Source organism: Pan paniscus, chromosome 9, assembly GCF_029289425.2.
Source record: "Pan paniscus chromosome 9, NHGRI_mPanPan1-v2.0_pri, whole genome shotgun sequence".
In the NCBI taxonomy this organism is placed as follows: Eukaryota; Metazoa; Chordata; class Mammalia; order Primates; family Hominidae; genus Pan; species Pan paniscus.
The window spans coordinates 19,136,259-19,155,951 of record NC_073258.2 but is presented as its reverse complement, the minus strand read 5'-3'; the positions used below and the strand labels follow the sequence as shown (position 1 = coordinate 19,155,951).

The following is a 19,693-nucleotide window of genomic DNA, read 5'->3' as shown; positions in this document are numbered from 1 at the left end:
CATTTTCCCTTTTGTAGATGGTCACAGAGGCTCCTCCTCAGCTTGGTCATCTGTGGCTCTCAGGCAGGGCTTTCTCAGCTTGGGTGAGCATCAGGATCACCAGGAGAGGTCCTCTCTCCTAGGAATATATGTGTGTTTGCCAGTTTTACCATTTGTTTTATTACTTACTTGTTTTTAACACTTATAAGATGGGCGTGGTGCTGCTTGCCTGTCGTCCCAGCTACTGGGAAGGCTAAGGCAGGAGGATCATTTGAGCCCAGGAGTTTGAGGCTGCAGTGACCTGTGATTACACAACTGCACTCCAGCCTGGGCAATACAGCAAGACCCTGTCTCAAAACAAAATGAAACCCATTTATATTTGTGAAACAATAATATCCATCCTGAAAATGACATAAAACAGGATTATATAATTTAACAAATAACAATAAAGAGACCACCTGTTTTATACCAACAGCTAGACTAAGAAATAGAACACTGCCAGCAACCAGAAGCCTGTGGGTTCTTTCCCAGGCCAAGCTGCTTCCTGTCTGCCAGAAGTAACCACAATCTTGACTTTTTGGATAATAATCCCCTTGCCTTTTTTTTTTTTTTTTTAATTTTAGTACCTGTGTTGACTCCTAAACACTGTGATTATGCTGGTATATAATTCTATATACTATTTTGTGTCTTGCATCTTTTCTTCAACATTATGTTTGTGAGATTTATATACATTGTTGCATGTGGCTATAGTTCTTTTATTTTTATTTGACTTATTTTCTTGAGTTTAATGTCTTTTTAAAAATAAATTAGATAATATTCTCAAAGGATACAAAAGCAAAAGATATAAAAAAATACATAATAACATGTCTCCTTCCCACCCTCTGCCTCCAGACATTCCATTCAATCAAAGGCAATCAATGTTTTATGTTTATCTTTCTGGGGAGCTTTTTAGAAATTGGTGATTCAGATATCTTGTCAGGATTGGAAACTGTGGATCCTCAGAGAACCAGTGCGTATCTTAGGCAGATGGCTTAACTTTCACACATCAGTGAAGATTGTTGATAAACCTTTGCTTTGGAGTGCTCTTTCCTGAACTTTCCAAGAGCTTGGAGTGCCCTTTCCTGAACTCTGCAAAATTCTTAAAAACAAAACCAAATTAGACCGAGAAAGAGGGAATTTAGGAGGTGGAAGGCATGATGGTCGTTAGTCCTGCGAGTGGGTGTTCATGGCAACCAGGGGCCGGTCTGTTGATATGTAGAGGAACCACAGCCCTCACAGAACACTGTGGACAGGGAGTTTCAAGGAAAATGTTGCATTCATCACATTCTAGGGAATGAACTGCATGGTAGGCAGTGAGTCACTCATCCTGACCGCCTGTTCTGTCTGAGTCGGGAAGGAGGAAATATTTTGTAACCATACACATTTCTGATAGAAAGGCCAGGAGGATGTAGACTCTGTCCTTGTTCAGGTCCCCACCTTGCTGAAGGCGCCAGAGCTCATGTAGGGCCAATGAGCCGGCTCAGGCTGAGCACTGCTGAGTGGGTAGATGTTACTCTCCAGGTAGGTGGTGCTGTCATAAGCATGGAAGTCAGGGCAGGGTTAGCAGCCTGCCTGCGATGTGCACTCCAGATGAGCGGAGGGAGCAGTTCAGCACAGCACCGAGGGCATGGACCCGGGAGACCTGAGTCCTGGGTTTCAGGACACAGTTATACAGGTAACACTTGGAGGAATAGAAACTGTATACCTCTGAGGGGATAGAGGAGCAGAGCATGTCCCTTCTTCACTGCTCCCCGCCAGGGGAAGTGTGAGTGCTCCTTGGCTGAGGCAGTCATGTTCTGTGGCTCTGATGTGGCCTGTTCCTACCCTTTAAACCTCCACTGTGGCAGTACCTAGCAGTCCTCCCTCCAGCTCCGTCTCGCTGACCACTGGTCTGGTTCTCTTTCTCAGCAGGAAGATGAAGCACCTCCCAGGCCCCCACTCCCCGAACTCTACAGCCCAGAGGACCAGCCCCCGGCTGTGCCGCCTCTGCCAAGAGAGGCCACCATCATCCGGCACACATCTGTGCGGGGCCTCAAGCGGCAGTCAGACGAGAGGAAGCGAGACCGGGAGCTGGGGCAGTGTGTGAATGGGGATTCCAGGGTGAGCGGGGGACCCTGGGGCTGCCACTCTGCATGTGGGGAGAGGTAAAGGGGTGTGACACTGGCAGGTCACATCACCTGGGACTCTGCCCACAGGTGGAGCTGCGGTCGTATGTCAGTGAGCCTGAGCTGGCGACCCTCAGCGGGGACATGGCCCAGCCCTCCCTGGGACTTGTGGGCCCTGAGAGCAGGTACCAGACGCTGCCAGGCAGAGGTAAGGCAGGGCCCTCCCTGGAGTTTCTCTGGGAATCCCACCACACTGCTTCCAGCCTTCAGCTGGTGCCTCGTACCCTTCTGCCTGCAGCTCTAGGCCTAGGATTGAGCAGCAGCTGTCAGGGGGGTCTGGGATGCCAAGAGGGAGGACCTGGCCTGTCTTCCTCTGGCCCACATCCTGATTCTCTTCCTCTTTTGTTACATCTGTCCCCAGGAACAATGATAATAGCAGTTACTAGAAAGCCTGGCACTGTTTAAGCACTTTATATAGACATGATATTCACAACAATCCTATGAGGAAAGTACTGTCATCCCCATTTTAGAGACACAGAAACTAAGGCCCAGAGAAATTAAATAACTTGCCAATTAGCTGGTCATTGGTGGAACCGGAAGACAATCCCAGTGCTCTGGCTCCAGAGTCACTGCACCCTGTAGGCCGGAGTGCTGGGTGGCTGCCACCAGCTTGGCCATCTCAGACCTTCCAGAGTGCCACTCTAAGACTCAGTGAGCCCTTTCCTTAAATGCTTTCTTGCCAGTTGAGTGTCCTTCTCACTGTCCTCCTCACCCCAAGTTGGGTTGTGCAGGGTGCCTAAGAATGGATCAGGGGGTGAAAGGCATTCCTGCCCCTCCAGCCTTTCTACCTGCCAGGCAGCCCAGTCATCTGCATGTAAGGGAAGCCTGGGGTGGTCCACAGATCTGCAGGGACACTGCCCCCCATCAGGGACAAAGGTCACCCCTGGGCTGGCCCCCATCCTCTATTGGGGACCTTGCTCCTCTATGCCCTGGGGAGGAAGAAGAGAAATAAGGGTGGGTCATTGACTGGGTGCTCTTGGTCCTCCTGCAAGAATGTGTGATGAGGGAGAAGCAGGGACCCATCCACCCCAGCACAAACATGCTTGCACTTCTCTTTCCTCACTAAGGGCTCTCAGGGTCCACGTCAAGGCTCCAGCAGTCGTCCACCATTGCTCCCTACGTCACACTCCGGAGGGGTCTCAATGCCGAAAGCAGCAAGGCAACCTTCCCTGTGAGTGGCCTTGAGCTGTCGAGGACCTCCCTGCTCCTTCACATGGGGAGGGAGGGTCTCCCAGGGGAACAGTAACTGGCCATCCCTTCAGCCCTGGGGATGGCCTCTGGGGTGGCCTCAGCCCCTCCTGAGCTCCCTGTCACCCACTGTCCACCAAGGAAGGCATCCTGCCTTTCTCTCTGGCCTGTCAGGGTGGCAGGAGGGAGCTCAAGAAGCCTGCACCCTGGGTTCTGGCCTCACTGGACAGGCCTGAGCCTAAGTGTCTGCATCTGCAGAATGGGTGCTACTCAGAAAGCTCCTGAGGGTTGGGGGCATCGTGTTGCTTAGAGGAGATAGTTCTCTAAGGCCAAGAGGAGCCCAACTAGAGTGTGCATGTGTGTGAGAGAGAGACAACGGGAATGCAGCCAGCAGGGTGGCCGTCCTCTGCGTGCCCAGCCCAGCTGTTCTGTGTCTCTCTTGCCTGCCTCCTCTTCCTCAGAGACCTAAGAGTGCCTTGGAGCGCCTGTACTCAGGGGATCACCAGCGAGGCAAGATGAGTGCAGAGGAGCAGCTGGAGCGCATGAAGCGACACCAGAAGGCCCTGGTCCGAGAGCGCAAGAGGACACTGGGCCAAGGGGAGAGGACGGGCCTGCCCTCATCTCGCTACCTCAGCCGGCCGCTCCCTGGAGATCTTGGCTCAGTATGTTAGGAGGGGCCAGGCAGCGGGGCAGGGACAGGGAGCCGAGTGCCCCTCAGAGTCCCCCAAACACAAGCACATCACACCTCCCAGTGAGAGAGCTGTCCATTGACCTACATGGTTCAGAGAACACCCCACGGGGCTGTTTGTCCACGACCCAGGCTGGACAAATGCCTGGTCAGAGGGTGACCTGAACCAGAGCTGGAGTGAGGATCAAACAGGCCCAGGAGCCTGAGGAAATACCCAGTCAGTCCTCCCAGCCGCGATGGAGAGGGGCCTTTGCAGGCGTTCGGAATCTCGGCTGAATTCAGGACCTGGGAATACAGGGTTCAGAGAGGAGAGGAGGAAGATGGTGACATGATTTGGTTAGAAGCACAAGCAAACTGATCAGCCTCCCAGACCTGCCAGCAGATGCTGTGTGAGGGTGATGGAGCACGGGGTCACACCCCTGCCCCAAGGGCCACTGGCCTCCCTGGGCTTGCAGTGCAGAGGCCTCAGGGTGTCTGGGATGGGCTTGCTGGGGAGGCCTGTGCTGCCCCCTGGTGGCGCTTCCTGGCGCTGCGCCCTGTCCACAGTCACCTTAGGTCCCTTTGGAAACATTCCATTTGACTTTTCCCTGTTGTTTGAAATCCCATGTTTCCCTAAACCTCTAGCCTGATTGCTCTTTCCCTAATTCATTGCACAAGCTCCTTTGCTTTTAGTGTTACCGCTCATTGCCTCTCTAATCCTGCCTGATTGTGTTTACAGAAGCTTCTGATTTGCATTGAACATGCTCTAACTGGCCTGTGCTACTTATTACCGGGCTTGTAATAGCGGTTCTTGTCTCCATAGCCTGTTGAGTGTTCCCAGATGTGACTCACCTTTCTGCTGCCCTCTTCATGCAGGCCTACTGACTCATAATTCACTTGTCCCAAAAGCCACCCCACAAGCCTGAGCCAACCTGCTGCCTGACGCCACAGTCATTGGCAGAGGTCTGGGCATTATTAATTTATAAAAATCCATGCTTTACACCTGGACAGTAGACAGGGACTTCAGAGATTGCACGTTTGAATACATTCTCCCAAGACTGAGGTTGTTCGGTTTTAATTCCTATAGTCCAATCACACAATTTCTTATGGAAAACCTTTTGTGTTTCTGGTATTTAATAACTTGAAGGGATAGCAAAATATACTGTGTATTCAGAGGGCCTCTCTGCAGCTGCTAGCTCAGACACCAAAGGGGTAAGGCCCAGGACATTCATATCTTTAAAAGCTGCAAACCTGGTAACCTTTAAATTTTTAAAACAAATGTCATATGGGGTAACACTGACCTTTTATAATTTGATGTCTCAAATGTAGAGATTATCTAAAAATCGTAACTTGAATACCTTGTAATTTTTATCTTAAAAAAGAAGACTTGTGTAAGTCTCTGCATCAACGCCAATAAACATGTTGCTTAATAATAATGGATTGGCGTGGTTCTTCCCCAGGATACCTTATAGAGTCTAGTGAACTTTTCCTGTTTGTGGAAACAATCAGGCTGGGTTTAAATGAGGACTTGTCTCTATTTGGAGCATTTGTGAGCCTGTAAGGAAATGAATGTTTTCTTTGTGAATCATTAAATTGATTTTTTCATCTTTGGAACTTCAATTGCCTAATCCTTTCCAACAATAGTTGGAAACCATCACCTAAGAGTGATTACATTGATTTGGAGTCATTATTGAGAGCTTGTGCATGAATGGGTGAAATGTGCGAATATGGCTCTGGGTTTGGGGTTCTGGAGGGACTTGAGGCATCAAAGACAATCAGGACCATTTGGGGCTTTGAGGTGGATGGATGGGAGAGAGAAGATGGCCTGGGATAGATAAGCATCTGCTTTGGTTTTGCTCAGGGGAAGAGAGGCTTTGAGCCTGCTCTATTCTCAACAACCTGCTCAGCGGTCAAAGGCCTGTGAGGATGCAGGTCCTGGGTCAACAGGAAGTCACCACGGAGCTGGACAGTCATGGTTGGATCTTATCGGTTAGATTTTCCCTCTTGGGAAGCTTGTTACAAAGTTGATACTGTGAAACAGCCTTAGAAACATTCCATTTGATTTAGCATTTCAATTTTATATGATTTAGTTTTTTTTCTAATTTAAAGAAAACATCTATCTCAAATAGATGGGTCTCATACAGCAGTTTTTCTGCCTCATTGGCTCCAAGCTGCTTTTGCTTGTACCTCCCCAGCCCTACTGTAAGTGCGAGATCCCCCACCTACAAATGTTATCTTGTTGAAAATTCCCAATAGAAAGATCCTTGGTTATTCTTCTTGCTTAGCAGGGCCTTGAAGGGCGTGTTTTTTCCATTAATTCTGAGCCTGGGATGTATGTCTCCTGAACCAGCTGTAGAGAGTGGAAGGGACAAATCCCTTCTCTAGAACTCTGTCCCAAGTTGTTTGGAGGTCACCCTCTCTGGGAGCCTTCTATTTCCCTGGGGACCACTGTGAGCCTGAAGTCATGAGTCTTAGACCTGTGCCCCAAGGGTGTATGTTTGAAACCTCTGGGAACCCAGATCAGAGAGCACTTAGCAGTCTGGAACAGCCCATATGAAGGGGACAGCAGCTTCATTCTCTATTGCACATACAGCTTTTCCCTAAGGGGATCACAGGTTCATCTTTCAAAGGACCCCATGGAAAAAGGTGACCAGCCGGGCTCTTTCAGCAATCAGGAAGCGACTACGTTTAACCTCTTGTTCTGTTGCCAGTGGAAGCGTGAGCAGGACTTTGACCTGCAGTTGCTGGAACGGGTCGTGCAAGGGGAAAAAAAGGACAAGGAGGAGAATGGCTGGTTGAAAGTGCAGGCCATGCCTGTCACTGAGTTGGACCTGGAGCCTCAAGACTATGACTTGGACATCAGCAGAGAGGTGAGGGCAGGCACTTCCTTCATGTCCTCCAGGAGACATGGCCTTCAAGCTCCCAGCCTGATCCACCTTCACACTGTGGGGTATCATCCTGAACAGGGACATGGCTCAGCTTCAGTGTGGCCTAGGAGGATGGATGGATAGCAGCTTAAGGCAATGAAAGGAGGCCAGATGTTTCGATGAAGGTTCAAAACTATCTCTGTAATTTAGGGCAAATTGCAATTTTAGCTTCTCTGTGCTTCAGTTTCCTCAACAGTGAAGTGGGTTGTGAAGAGGATTAAGTAACTGCACATGTTCTTGGGAGGTTTAGCGATCAAAGCCACATAATAGGCACGTGAGCAGCAGTTGTTATTGTTAGGAAATGTTCCCTGCAACACCAGGGGTTGGCTTTTCAACTGGCTGGTGAGGCCAACTTGGGCAGTCTGACTAGGGGAAAATGGGGGGCAGGTTTGAAAATCACAGGCGAAATTTCCAGCCATGGTAGAAGCTAGGAGACAGTGCAGAGTTCTGGTCTGAATTCTTCTGGTGCCCTCTGGTGGCTCACGTGCATCATGACAGGGCAGGCCCAGGAGAGCAAGTAACTCCTGGATCTCTACCCATCAGGAAATGTCTCTACCCAAGGGGAGAGAAAGGGAACTCGGGATGACACACTCAGTGTCTTCAAGACGTAGATTGTCTCCTGTGGCCTATGTCGATGCTATTCCTAAGCTCTTCAGGGCGGCGTCTATGGCTGCTTGGTTCACCTTTGTATCCCTAGTCCCTGGCACAGGGCCTGGCACACAGTGGGTACGTGGTACATCATCTTTGCTGCATCTTTGACTGTGTTGAATGAATCACACAGTGACCCATAAATGTACCAAAAGCATTTGTACAAGGACTTGGCCTGCCTGGAAACTGCACAAGAGGAAATGTTCTCACCACATGAAGGATGGATCGAGGCGAGACCTCAATAAAACTTTCCCCCAGGTCTGTGTGATAGGAGAGTGAGTACTGAGGAGGACCTGCATCTTCCAGAGCCTTCCTGCTGTCTTAAGAGGTGGTGCCAGGCCCATTCACAAGCTGATTTGCCAGTGGTATCTACCTGACTCAGTATGTTAGGGGTTCCTCTGGTCTTTGGGAACAAAGGAACAGTGTGTGGATAAGATAGATGTCTGTACAGTTGTTGAGTTTTGGGGTCTGCTGGGGCTCTAGGAGTTAACAAGGCTGGTTCCCTGCCCCAAGACCTTGTTCCTTTGCCATCTGAAACAGCCAAAGGTCTGTGCGTTCTCAGATTCACAAAAGAAGCCCCAACATGCTGCCTTGGCAGGGGAAGTGTGTTCTGTAGTGTCCTGATTGCCTGCCAGCCCAGGGGAAAAGTTCTTCCTTATCTCTAACCTAAATTCCTCCTGCTACAATGTAATCTGCTTCCTTCCTCTAAATCTGTCCTCATTGGAGTAACAGAGAAGAGCTTATTTCTTGCCATCTCCAACAGAGTGAAAGGGCTGCGTGTGGGTTTAAATCCATGACCTGATTTGCCCTGGGATTGGATTAAGCTTGTTTTTAGGAGCTTCAACCCACCCCATTTTAGTGTGCTTTTGTAATTCAGGGAGGAAAAAGTTCCTGGAGCATGCAAAAGCTTCCTTTAGTGTTCTTAGTCCAAGCAAGGTTTCACCAAGCCGAGTTTGCCACTAGGTCCACGGGAGATGCTGGTGAGGTGGAATTTGGGGCCATTTTCCTCTGGCCAGCAGTAGATTCAGCATAGCTGCCTCCTGTCTAGATCAGAAGAGCTTTTTTAGGGACAGAAAACACCATCACATCCTTTCATTCACCCACCTGTCAATCATCCATTTATCCATTATCCATCCATTCAGGGAGAATTAGTTGGAGGGCTACTAAGTACTAAGTCCCTGCATTAGACAGAGGGAGACAATGGTGAATGGAAAGTGAGGGGGTGGAGGGGATCAGAGAAGGATCCTCAAAGTGAGGTTGAAAAGATGAGAGTCAAGGGAACAAAAGGAAGAGCTTCCCAGACAGAACAGAGGCCCCACTGTGGGCGGGGAACTGGAGGGACTGGTTGATCAGTGGCTGGAGAGGTCATCAGGGGTCAGATCACTTAGGGCCTTGATGGTGGCATTAAGGATGATCATTTTTTATCCTGAGAGCTTGTAGTCTAGTTATTTTGCCCTTCCCTTCCCCCAGCCTGTAGGAGGTTGGCTGGTGGAGTGGAAGGAACATGAGCTTTGGAGTCGGACTCAGGTTCAAACCTGGATTCCACAACTGACTAATTTTGTGATCTTAGCAAGTTACTTGGTCTCTGTGGACTCTGCTTGCTTCCCATGGTGGGAGGGGACAGAGGTGGGGAAAGCAAGTCCTAAACCCAGACATCTGAGCCTCTCCCTCTGCCACCTCCTGGCCTCTCCCCAGCTGTCCAAACCAGAGAAGGTGTCAATCCCTGAGCGCTACGTGGAGCTAGATCCCGAAGAGCCACCCAGCCTTGAGGAGCTGCAGGCGCGGTACCGCAAAGCCGAGAAGATCCGCAACATCCTCGCCCGGTCAAGGTCAGCCCTCGCTTGCTCAAGTGTTGGCAGGTCACCCTGACCCCAGGTGGCGTCTCTACCATGTGGGCCCTGGGCCAGGCTGGCTGGGGTGCGTGTTTTGCCAGGTCTTCGTCTCAGGTAAGCCCTACTCATTGGAGGGGGCAGGCTGGTACATCGCCAGCAGATCAGCAAGGAAGCCTGCCTGGGTCATCTGGAAAGGCCTGCAACATTCATAGAGGCTTCTTGTCCTGGGCTGTCACCCCCAATTCTGTGTCCCAAGTGACCCTAGCAAGTGTGGAGAGTGGAGCCAAGCATGGCCATGAAGTGGACCCAGTTGGAGATCAGCTCCAGTGATGGCCTGCCAGCATTTGGGCCTGTGCACCCTCATGCAGACCAGCGGATCAGAGCCAAGGGTGCCAGCCTTGTCCGTAGGGCACCAGAGGCATTGCCCACTCCCCTGGATGCTGGCCTGGGGTCCTCTGAAGTGACTTTACTGTCCCCTAAGCCTCAATAGCTTCAGAAATTTAATCTTGTTTGTAAGCCTCCCTTTCAGAGCTGGCTTAGCCATCTCATGTCTGAATTTAATAAGAGCCTCCAGCTAGAGCCATGAACTTAAGGTCTGTGGCCTTCCCAAAGGAGGAACAAAGCTGGGACCGTTTGGGTGTTTGGGGAAAAGCGTGTACCTTTGTCTAGGGAGAAAGTACCACAGTTTTTGTCTGATCCCCCTCAAAATGTTGACAACCTCTAGGCCAGGGAGACCCTCCACTCCTGAGGCTGCTGCCCAGGGCAGGAGGGCCCATGGTCTGCTTCCGACCCTCCTACAGCATGTGCAACCTACAGCCGACCTCAGGCCAGGACCAGAACAGTGTGGCTGACCTGGACTTGCAGCTGCAGGAGCAGGAGCGCATCATCAACATCTCCTACGCCCTGGCCTCCGAGGCCTCCCAGCGTAGCAAGCAGGTGGCAGGTAAGGCCATGGCCCAGCCCCCAAGGCCTGGATCCTGCCCCACTGCACCTGTGGGCTTGGGCCCAGCGTGGCCTGTTCCAGAGCCAGTGGAAAACTAGGTGTCAAGGATGGTAGTTGAGGGTCAGTGGTGTGTTCCCCTGACCACTCGGCATCCTGTCCCATGAGCACAGCAGGACTTGGAAGGGAAGGTGGAGCAGGCCACACAGTGGAGGAGACCAAGGGGGCCCAGAAGCTCAGAAGTGTCTGGGGAAAAAGGTCCCAGGAGGAGTGGTGCTGCTACCCCACTTCCTCTGAGACTATGAGCTAAGAACAGGTTTTTCAAGGTGCTGAGCCAAGGGGCCAAGGTTTCTGACCTCATGAAGAAGGGGGCAGGAAAGTGGTTGATGCTTGGATTTCTTGCTGGGGCAAGGCAGAAGGGGGCCCCCCCCCCCGCCTTCGTCTCTAAACTAAAGCCAGTGTTCACCTCATCACAGTGTACTGTGCCAGAAAGTACAGGACTTGGAAAGTGGGACTTTGCAGTCCAATTGGAAAAAAATAACACCATGGGATGAGAACGTGTGTGTGTGTGTGTGTCCGTGTGTCTCAATGTGTGTCTATGTGTGTGTCTGTGTATGTGTGTCTGTGTGTGCGTGACTGTGTGTACGTGTGTGTGTCTGTGTATAAAAGGGCTGCTCTTTCTCTCAGCCAGGAAGGAGACCGCAGGCTCCTCCTTCCACTCACAGCTCACCTGCTTGTGTGTGCCTTGTGCCTTCACAATTCACCCAGTACCATTTCTCCCCCAGTGCAGAGGCCACTGTGTGTCTGGGTGGTGCTCCTGGCCAGGTGTGCTTCTTCTGGGGAGGGAACAGCCATAGAGCCTGAAGTGGTGTCATGGCCCCTACCAATTCTCCAACCCTGTCCAAAGTGTCTAGAAGTAGCCAAGGATGTGGCCGGCAGGGTCCTCAGATGCCTGGGCCTGGGGAGTCTTGTCTGGAGATCAGAGCTTTGCTGTGGCCCCAGAGGGCCATGAGAGTGACTGGCAACAAGGGGAGGGGCCATAGTCTTAGTCAAAACCTGTTCTCTGTCCCCCACAGCCTGATCCTGCACAGAGTCCTTGAAATCTCGGCTGTCCTCTGTCCCTTCGAGCACATGCTGAATGGGCTGAGAGGTGGCCGGTGTGGTGTTCTGGGATTAGCGATGCAGGAGATGGCTCATCCAGACCTCTCCTTCTCATGACCCAGGGGTTCATCTTAGCAGCTTTTGAGCTTCTCCTGGGGAGGGTTCGAGCAGGGGCGGCTCCCCCACCATACCATGCCCTCCTCTCGCCTTGCTTGCTCTAACCCTGGGGGGGTCTGCCATCCTCGGCCTCCTTATTGCCAGCAGATGAGCGCTCCCAGCCCTAACATGCTGCGGCCAGTTCCCAGGGCCTTTCTCCCTCCCTACTCAGGGATGATCTTTGCTGCGGCCTTTCCTCACTCTTGATGCCTCTCTCCATCTCAGAAACATATCCAGGAACTGCAGCCTGACCCATCTGGTTCCCCACCAGGCCCCGTGGATCTGTCCCTCACCCTCAAGCCCAGGCCCTTCGTGGTGGGCAGCAGGGCCCATGCCACCCCGGCCTGCCAAATGGGGCATCTGGTGCTGCAGGAGCTGATGAGGAGTCTAACACACCGCTTAATTCCTGTGTGCCCCATCTAGCACAGCAGCTGGCCCTCCTCCCGCCTAAAGGCCCCCTGTCTTCCAGGACGGTGCCACCTTACCCCCCTTTTACCAACGGACTCCACTACACCTTTGTCTAACACCTTCCAAGTAAGAGCCCCTGTCTGGTGTGCTTCTGCCTGCTTCCTGCACCTCCCTAGCGCTGAGCCCCTCACCTCCCTGCTGTGCTGAGGTGATTGCAGTGCCACCTGCTGATGCCTCCTTCCACTGGCAAAGCGGCCGCTGGCGGGACTGTTCTGACTGGTAGCAGGTGGGAAAGTGATGCTTTTTAGGAACTCAATCCTCAGTGGCTCTAATACGATAGGGACTGAGCAATCCACCCTGCTGCCTCCATGAAATCTCTAGAACCAGAACTGTGCCCCCATCCCCTGCTCTCCTCAGTAGGGCACCCTGATGCCCGAGAACCAGTGCAGACCACACTGCCAGCCTCGGGGGGCTGGAAAGGAAGAGTTAGATCTTGGCCTTTCAGGGCTTTGGCCAAAGAAATTGAAGAACTGTAAGATTGGGAAAAGTCCAGTTCTACAGATGAGGAAACTGAGGCCCAGTGAGGGGCTGGGGCTCACTCCAGGTCACAAAGAATTGGTGTCAGCGCAGAGACTGGGACTGCCCTTTTGGTCACTGGGCACTTTAAGAGGGAGAGAAAGGGAAGCCCAGGGCAATGTGAAATTGGCCCTCAGCCAGGCAGAAAGCTCTGGCACCAACCCTACCAAGTTCTCCCCATGTGGGCATCTAGTGATGAGAGGCAGTGTGGGATGAGGAGGGAGCCCTGGAACAGGAGGCTGGCATCTGGTCCAGTCTCAAGTGAGTTCTTGGCCTAGGCCTGTTGCTTTTGAGCCCAGCGGTTCACCTGGACAGGGGAAGGTCAGACTACCGGTCTGGGCAGTCCTTACCCTGACATCCCATCCCACTATCATTTTGCAGGGCTTTCCCCTCTCCTTCCTTTACGTATACTTGTGGTTAACATTGTTGAGTGCCTGCTGTGTGCCAGGCATTGTGCTAAGTATCTCTTTCGATCCACACAACAACCCTATGAAGATATTTCCCCCCCCCTCCCCGTTTTAGAGATGAAAAAACAAAAGCTCAGAGGCCTTGAGGGATATGCGCAAGGAATCGCAGCTTGTTAAGTGCTGGGGTTTGAACCCCTTTGATGTGAGTTCAGAGCCTTTGTTCCCCATCACCACTCATGGGTTCATCTGGGCCGCCCCGAGCAGCTCTAGGTGTTTGGAGAAAGAAGTGAAAGGAGGGAGAGAGTATTTGTGCTGCAGGGAACGAAGCGTGATTTTTTGGCAGGTGTCCATCCTGGGTGCTCCCCGTGCCTCACAGCAGAGTCAGCAGGTCCCCGCCAGCCTGAGCATGAGAGGAAGAGGTCAGCCTCCTTGGGCCAGGCTCTGAGGAGGTGTGGAGTAGAGGCCCCGTGGTTGAGGAGCCATAGGGAAGTGCTCTAGCCACGTCCATTGTGAAGGCCACATTTGGGGGTGTGGCTTTCTGCTAGAGATCTGAGCACAGTAACAGCGCTCAGTCACAGAGAGGCAGGAGAGAGGTTCTGTTCCTCCTGGGTTTTGGTGCCCCCATGGCTGTAAGATTGGCCTATTATACTCTTTGGAGTACTGCATTTCTTCTTACCCTCACAGCATCCTTGTTAAGAAGTGGGTAGGACCACCATGTTTTTTAGGTTAGAAAAACAAGGCCCACAGAGGCCAAGAGCGCTACCCACATTGAAAGAATGAAGGGCAGGGCCAGACTGCACCTTTATTAGAGTCTTTGCCCTGTCGGGATGGGGACCCAATTTAGGGGCCAGCATGTGTCTAGCAGTGGAGTAGGGATGCAGGGAGGGTGGGGCGAGAGCCCCATGTGTCCTGGAAGCTGAGGGTCCCCCGGCAGCGGCCGCATTGCCAGAGCCCCCTGCTCTGCTGCTCTGCCTGTCCGCCTATCTGCCATTCTGTCATGTGTGTGCAGACGTGCCTGCTCCCTGGATGCCAGCCTCTCACTGTCTCCTGTGCTTTTTGCCAGCCCAGGCAGTGACTGACCCGTGACCCAGCATGCAAAGGAGAAGCCTGGAGCCAGGGGCCCAGTGGAACCAGCTTCCTCCAAGGAGATGACCTTTCTGCCCCCAAGGAAACCCCTTCCAGCTGAGCAGGGAATCCGGCTGGAGGAAGGAGCAGCTTACCGACTGCGGGTGTTCACCACAGGCCAGGCCCTAATATGCACCTACTAGTTAAGCTCAGACTCCTCTCTACATATGAATGGCAAAAGCACTTTTGATATACACTGTAAAATACACTGTATTTTAGAATCAGAATCTATTTTCTAATGTTCCCCTCAAGGGCTGAGTGGCAGGAAGGTTGAGGATGCAGGACTTTGCAGCTGCACGTACAGATTCAGGTACTTCTGGGTGACAGGTGTTGGGGGGGCAGGAAGGGCGGGGCAAGCCAAGGCTAGTCCAACTTCCAGTGACCTCAGGAGAAAGTGAGATTTGAAGAGGTGTTCCCAGTAGACTCCAGCAAGAGGCTGGTTGGCGTGCTGTCTGGGAGAAGAGGGGCCCTTGGCTGCAGAGATCAGCTGTCCCTGACCTGATGACCAGCTCTGTGTGAAACTCCACGAGGATCGCACGTGGAGCCCAAGTCTGTGCCTTGCCTCTTGGGTTTGGCTTAGGGGCAACAGTGTGTTCAAGAGGACTGGGTCCCACAACCTGCCCCCAGGCTTCCTCCAGCAAAAGGCTCTTGTCAGAAAGAAAAAAGCAGTTTGCTATCTTTTTTTTTTTTTGAGACGGAGTTTCACTCTTGTTGCCCAGGCTGGAGTGCAATGGCACGATGTCGGTTCACTGCACCCTCTGCCTCCTGGGTTCAAGTGATTCTCCTGCCTCAGCCTCCCAAGTAGCTAGGATTACAGGCATGTGCCACCACGCCCGGCTAATTTTGTATTTTTAGTAGAGACGGGGGTTTCTCCATGTTGGTCAGGCTGGTCTCGAACTCCTGACCTCAGGTGATTCATCCACTTCGGCATCCCAAAGTGTTGGGATTACAGCCGTGAGCCACCACGCCCAGCCTGCTTTCATTTTTAACAGTACACATTGAAGTACAGAAAAGGTGAGAGGAAGCAACTTTCATTGTATCGTAGCAATAAACTCCACACTGGGTGACATCTACCTAGAAATCCCTTCCCTCCAACCAGGCCATGATGGGAGCCTTTGCTGCCTGCCCTTGGAGAACCCCGGATTGGCTTCCCTGGGACTCAGGTCTGGTGGCAGGAGGGCAGCAGTGTGCCCCCACCATCCCTCATGGCCTGCCGCCAGCAGGGCCATAATGGCAGGACTTTGATTTGACTTCCAGCCCCACATGAGGAGGGGGGCTACCAAGCCAGGTGCAGTGTTTGTGGCCCTTTATTTAAGTTGTTTTCTTATATTATTCTGCATATAAACAATGACGTTTAAATGGAAAAAACAACAACAACGAAAACCTCCATTGGGTGGAGCCACACTTTAAATGAAAATTTCTCTTTGACTATGCTCAGAAAAAAAAATAGAATTTTGAATATATTTAGCAGTTGTTGTCTATTTTTAACTAACTCCATATGCTGCCAGTATCGACTTCATGACATTTGCCAAAATAAAATTTTATTTTTGCCTTTATAAGATTTTCTTGGAAAAAATGAAATGAATATTTTGCAAGAAAAAGTTAATTTAAAAATGTAATGGTTTGCAAAAAAAAAATGTGATGTACAGATTAAAATATTAACCTGATACATTTCCTGTTTCTTGCTGGCTATAGTCTCTGGTGAGTGGCCTGTGTACGTTTGTTTCCATTTCTTTGGAAAATCCCCACTGTCAGCTCTCAGCCCTGCTTCTATTTACCTATGAAAAGTTTCTTCTGGTGACGATTCCTTGACATTTGATTGACTGTAGAGGCCTGGAGTGAGGAGGCCTGTGCTTCTGGGCCCCTGGCTAGGCTTCCACAGTTGCTCAAGGCAACCCCCTACCCCATCCCAGTCAAAGAGCCGCCAGGCTGTGGACTCCCTTGTGGGGCTGGTTTGTCAGACAGACTGCAGTCCAATTCAAGACAGCGCAGGGAACGCTGTGGGCCCCCTTCCAACCCACATGCTGCCGGCTCGCTCCTGGGAGGCAGCTTAGTGACGGACCATTGCAAACTGGAATTGTATTTAATTCATTTTGACTTGTGATGTATGCTCAAAACAGAAGGCAAGAAGCCAGTTCCATTGAGGGGTGTGTATATTTCTGAGCTGTTGTTACGGCAGTTTTTCTCTACTGCCAAGAAGAGCATCCGAGGTTCATGGTGACTTTCCAACTATTTAAACTGGGGAAAGTAGATTCCAAGGCATTCCGAACAGGGGGTACTGCTGCTTTTTTAGCTACTGAACTTTTTAATTTTAAAATAAAATGTACTCTTTGGTTTTAAACATTACTTGGAGATGTCACCATAGCAGATGAAGGGGGGTGGTGGTGGTGGTGAGAATGATTTCATAACTGAGTGCAAAGCCCCTCAAACCAAAAAAGAAACCACACGGGATAATACCCACCCCACAGGGTGGCCATCTGCAGACATTTTCTCAGTGAAAACATGCCAGTGGGTTTATTTTTTATTTATTTATTTATTTACTGTTGGTCTCACTTTCTGTCTCACACATGCAATCCTGTGTAAGAGGGAATGTGGAACCCACTACCTTGCTGCTCTTTTTAGAGTGTGCCGTCAGGGAGGAAGGGTAGCCTGTTCTATAGGAATTGAGGCCCAGATTTCAATCTACAGAGTGAGTGAGTGACTGTGTGACAGGCCCTCAACTCGGAGTCAACGGAAACTACCATGGTCAGAAAAGGCACACTCCAGCTCCATCCTGCGTAGGCAGGTGACGTGGCCCGGCCTTGAGAGCACTCTCATTACCTGAGGTAAGATGGGGCCATCTGTGATGGTGCTGGCTGGCTGGTGACACTACAGGGTGGGGAGGACTCCAGGGAATGCCATGTGGCCCCGTGATTCCAACTTCCCTTCCTTCCAGGAGACCCCAGGACCTTAAACGAGATTGCAGTTGACGAAGGGGATGTGAGCACACTTCTGCATCCATTTGCTGGTGTCCACTCCTCAATTCTGACTTTAACGCAGGTCCAGGTTGAGCCCCGGATGTCTAGTTTTAGCAAGAATGAACAAGAACATTTTAGGATCTAGTATGAAACGGGTTAGGAATAACATCTTTTCCTAATGCCTTCTTGAACCTCCTGAACTGCCAAGATTCTCAACATCTTCAGAACGTCGTTCAGATGATTACAATCATATGTAGGATTTGTGAGTCCATATGAAGTAGACATGCCCAGACTAGTGTAGACGATGAAAATAAGCATTTTGTTTTCTCCATCATTCACTTTCCTGCCTGCCTTGGTGTCTGTGGGAGTGTAAGCTGCAGCTAGCCCCTCCCTCTCTCTCTAACCCCTGGGCTGCCTTCAGGTCAGCTGGGTTCTCTAGAATTTTCCTGGTTATTTTAGGTTGCAGGGCATGGCCAGGGAATCATCTCTCTGCCCACAGTTTCATTCCAGGGACCTGAAGGGATGGGGATGGGGAGGAGCAGAACCTGGCTCAGGCTCAGCCAGACAGGAGCCCATTTTGGGCTTTGGGAATTTCCCACAAGGACAGCGGAGGACTCCCTGGCAAGTCCTTTTGTGTTCTTACCAAGGGTGGGAAAGAAGAATCAAATTATTTGTATAATCCCCATATCACATTTCTGAGATGTGGCGGACAAATGCTGGGAGCCCTCTGCTTCCGACGCTGGGGTGTGCAAGGGACTTTGCCCATGTGGGTTGTGCACCGTTATGAAAAGAACAAAGAGACCTGACTGGGGAAGACATGAAAAATGGCAGAGCCCCTCCCGGCCCAGTAAACACGCCATGGCTTTGCCACCTCTGCTCAAAAGGCTACCACTTTCATTGCTCTCCTAGCAAAGAAACCTTTCTTCAGAGCGAGTGGCGGGGTACAAAGGCAGAGTACAAAATGTGCGCACATCACAGTCCCTGCAATTCTGTTTGAACAACTGTATTGATTGGGTCTGACCCTGTTACATTTTTTCCCTATTATTTGAAAAGGTGCATCTAAGTGTAGTGAATTGAACCAGTGGAGCTGAACTTTCCATGAAAACTTCTCAAGGTATTTCTTTAGTTCAAAGCTTTTGAATTTTAAAGGGCATTTTTAATATGAGTCTGTTGAGTATTCTCTGCCACAGCCCAACAAGGGATGTTAAATGCAGATGAGGTTGGAGCAGGGTGAGGAAGGGAGCGGACCTGCAGGGGAGGGTGTCGACCAGCCCAGGAAGGTCTGGGTTTTGGGGAGAAAGGCTCAGCCCCATGCTCTGGAGCAGCTCATGCAGACCCTAAAAGGGACCTCTCTGAGCACAAGGGTAACTGCTTAGCGACAGGGAAGAGGCTTCACAGCTTAACTTGAAGACTTGAACTGAGACAGCCAGGAAGCACTTGCTGAGGGCTCCTCCAAAGGAAGAGGGTTTTGTCCTCACGTATAAGGGTCTCCTTGCTGTTTACTTTCTCTCACACTTGGCCCTAGAGCTGGGAAGGAATGCGGGAGGCTGAGTCCCTTGGCTGAGCTCGCAGTCAGATAGGAAGCTGCTGTAACTGTCTGCAGTCACCTACATCCTCCAGCCCTCGGGTGGACCTCACTGATGAGTTGCAGATGCTTTCCCACTGAGCCCTGAGCTGCATCTCAATCCTTAACTGATTTGATATCTTTGGATTTGGATGTGTTGCTGGTTGTGTGGGCCATGGCAGCAGTCCCTTTCGCCATCCTGGCCCAGGACCCTGGAACTGTCCACCAAGTCTCACTCTCCCCACATGGAAGGAGGCTCTCTTTGGGGCACTGAGGGTGCTCAGCTCCTTTTGACTGAGCTCCTGGCTCATGCTGGTCTGAGTCTCTGTTGCCCCTTGAGGCCTCTTGGGCCTGGAAAGCACCTCCTTCCTAGACCCAGAATTCGGGTTCAGAGGCAGAATCATCCCTAGGAGGAGCTGGAAAGTCAGGTCCTGCACCAAGAGAACCCAGGGCTTGGACATCCCAGCGAAGTCCTTTCAGGGTCTTTGCCAAATCTCCAGCTTCGAAGACAGTGGCCCGGAGGAGCACAATAGGGTCAGAATCACAGTGAAAAGCGGTAGTTCTCTGGGTTCCTCTCTGCCCACAACTGTGGGAACATCAGCCCCCCCACCACCCCCAGAGTCCTCTTACCTTGTTCTGGGAGCCCCCAGAGGTGTTCCATGTATGCTCTGAAATCCATTTTCTTGGCTGTCACTTTCAGGACGTTCTGCTGTTACCTGTGTTTCTTGGGGCCACACTAGCTGTTAGGCAAAATAAGTTCCCAGTGACAGTAGTAACTCAGATTTCATGGCCTCTGCCTCCTGCTGCTCACCACAGGAGTCTTCTGCTGTTGTCTCACCTGGTCATTCCCAGGAGCCCCCAGACTTTCCTCACATGAACTCACAACTGTCCTCTCAAGTTTAAGTTCTTCCACTTGCAGCTACTTGATACCTACTGGCCATGAAGCCTGGAACAGGCTGGCTCTGCCACTGGGGATATGCTAGTCTTGCTTACTACTTGGGCCAAAGTGTGCCC

At 51.2% G+C, this 19,693-nt stretch overlaps 1 protein-coding gene across 11 annotated transcripts in view; it reads left to right on the top strand.

Annotated features, from left to right (window-relative positions):
- PLEKHA7 (pleckstrin homology domain containing A7) overlaps nt 1-15,846 on the top strand; it is a 234,127-nt gene extending 218,281 nt beyond the window's left edge. For 2 of the 11 annotated variants that reach the window (XM_055094178.2, XM_034932215.3), the window contains 9 exons: nt 1,927-2,118; nt 2,214-2,331; nt 3,251-3,354; nt 3,833-4,033; nt 6,750-6,908; nt 9,309-9,442; nt 10,246-10,388; nt 12,066-12,176; nt 14,097-15,846. In XM_055094178.2, coding sequence (XP_054950153.1) covers nt 1,927-2,118; nt 2,214-2,331; nt 3,251-3,354; nt 3,833-4,033; nt 6,750-6,908; nt 9,309-9,442; nt 10,246-10,388; nt 12,066-12,166 — 1,152 coding nt within the window. In that variant the 3' untranslated portion in view covers nt 12,167-12,176; nt 14,097-15,846. The other 9 variants (XM_055094182.2, XM_055094179.2, XM_055094180.2 and 6 more) reach the window with 8 other exon arrangements.
- The last annotated feature ends 3,847 nt before the right edge of the window (nt 15,847-19,693 follow it).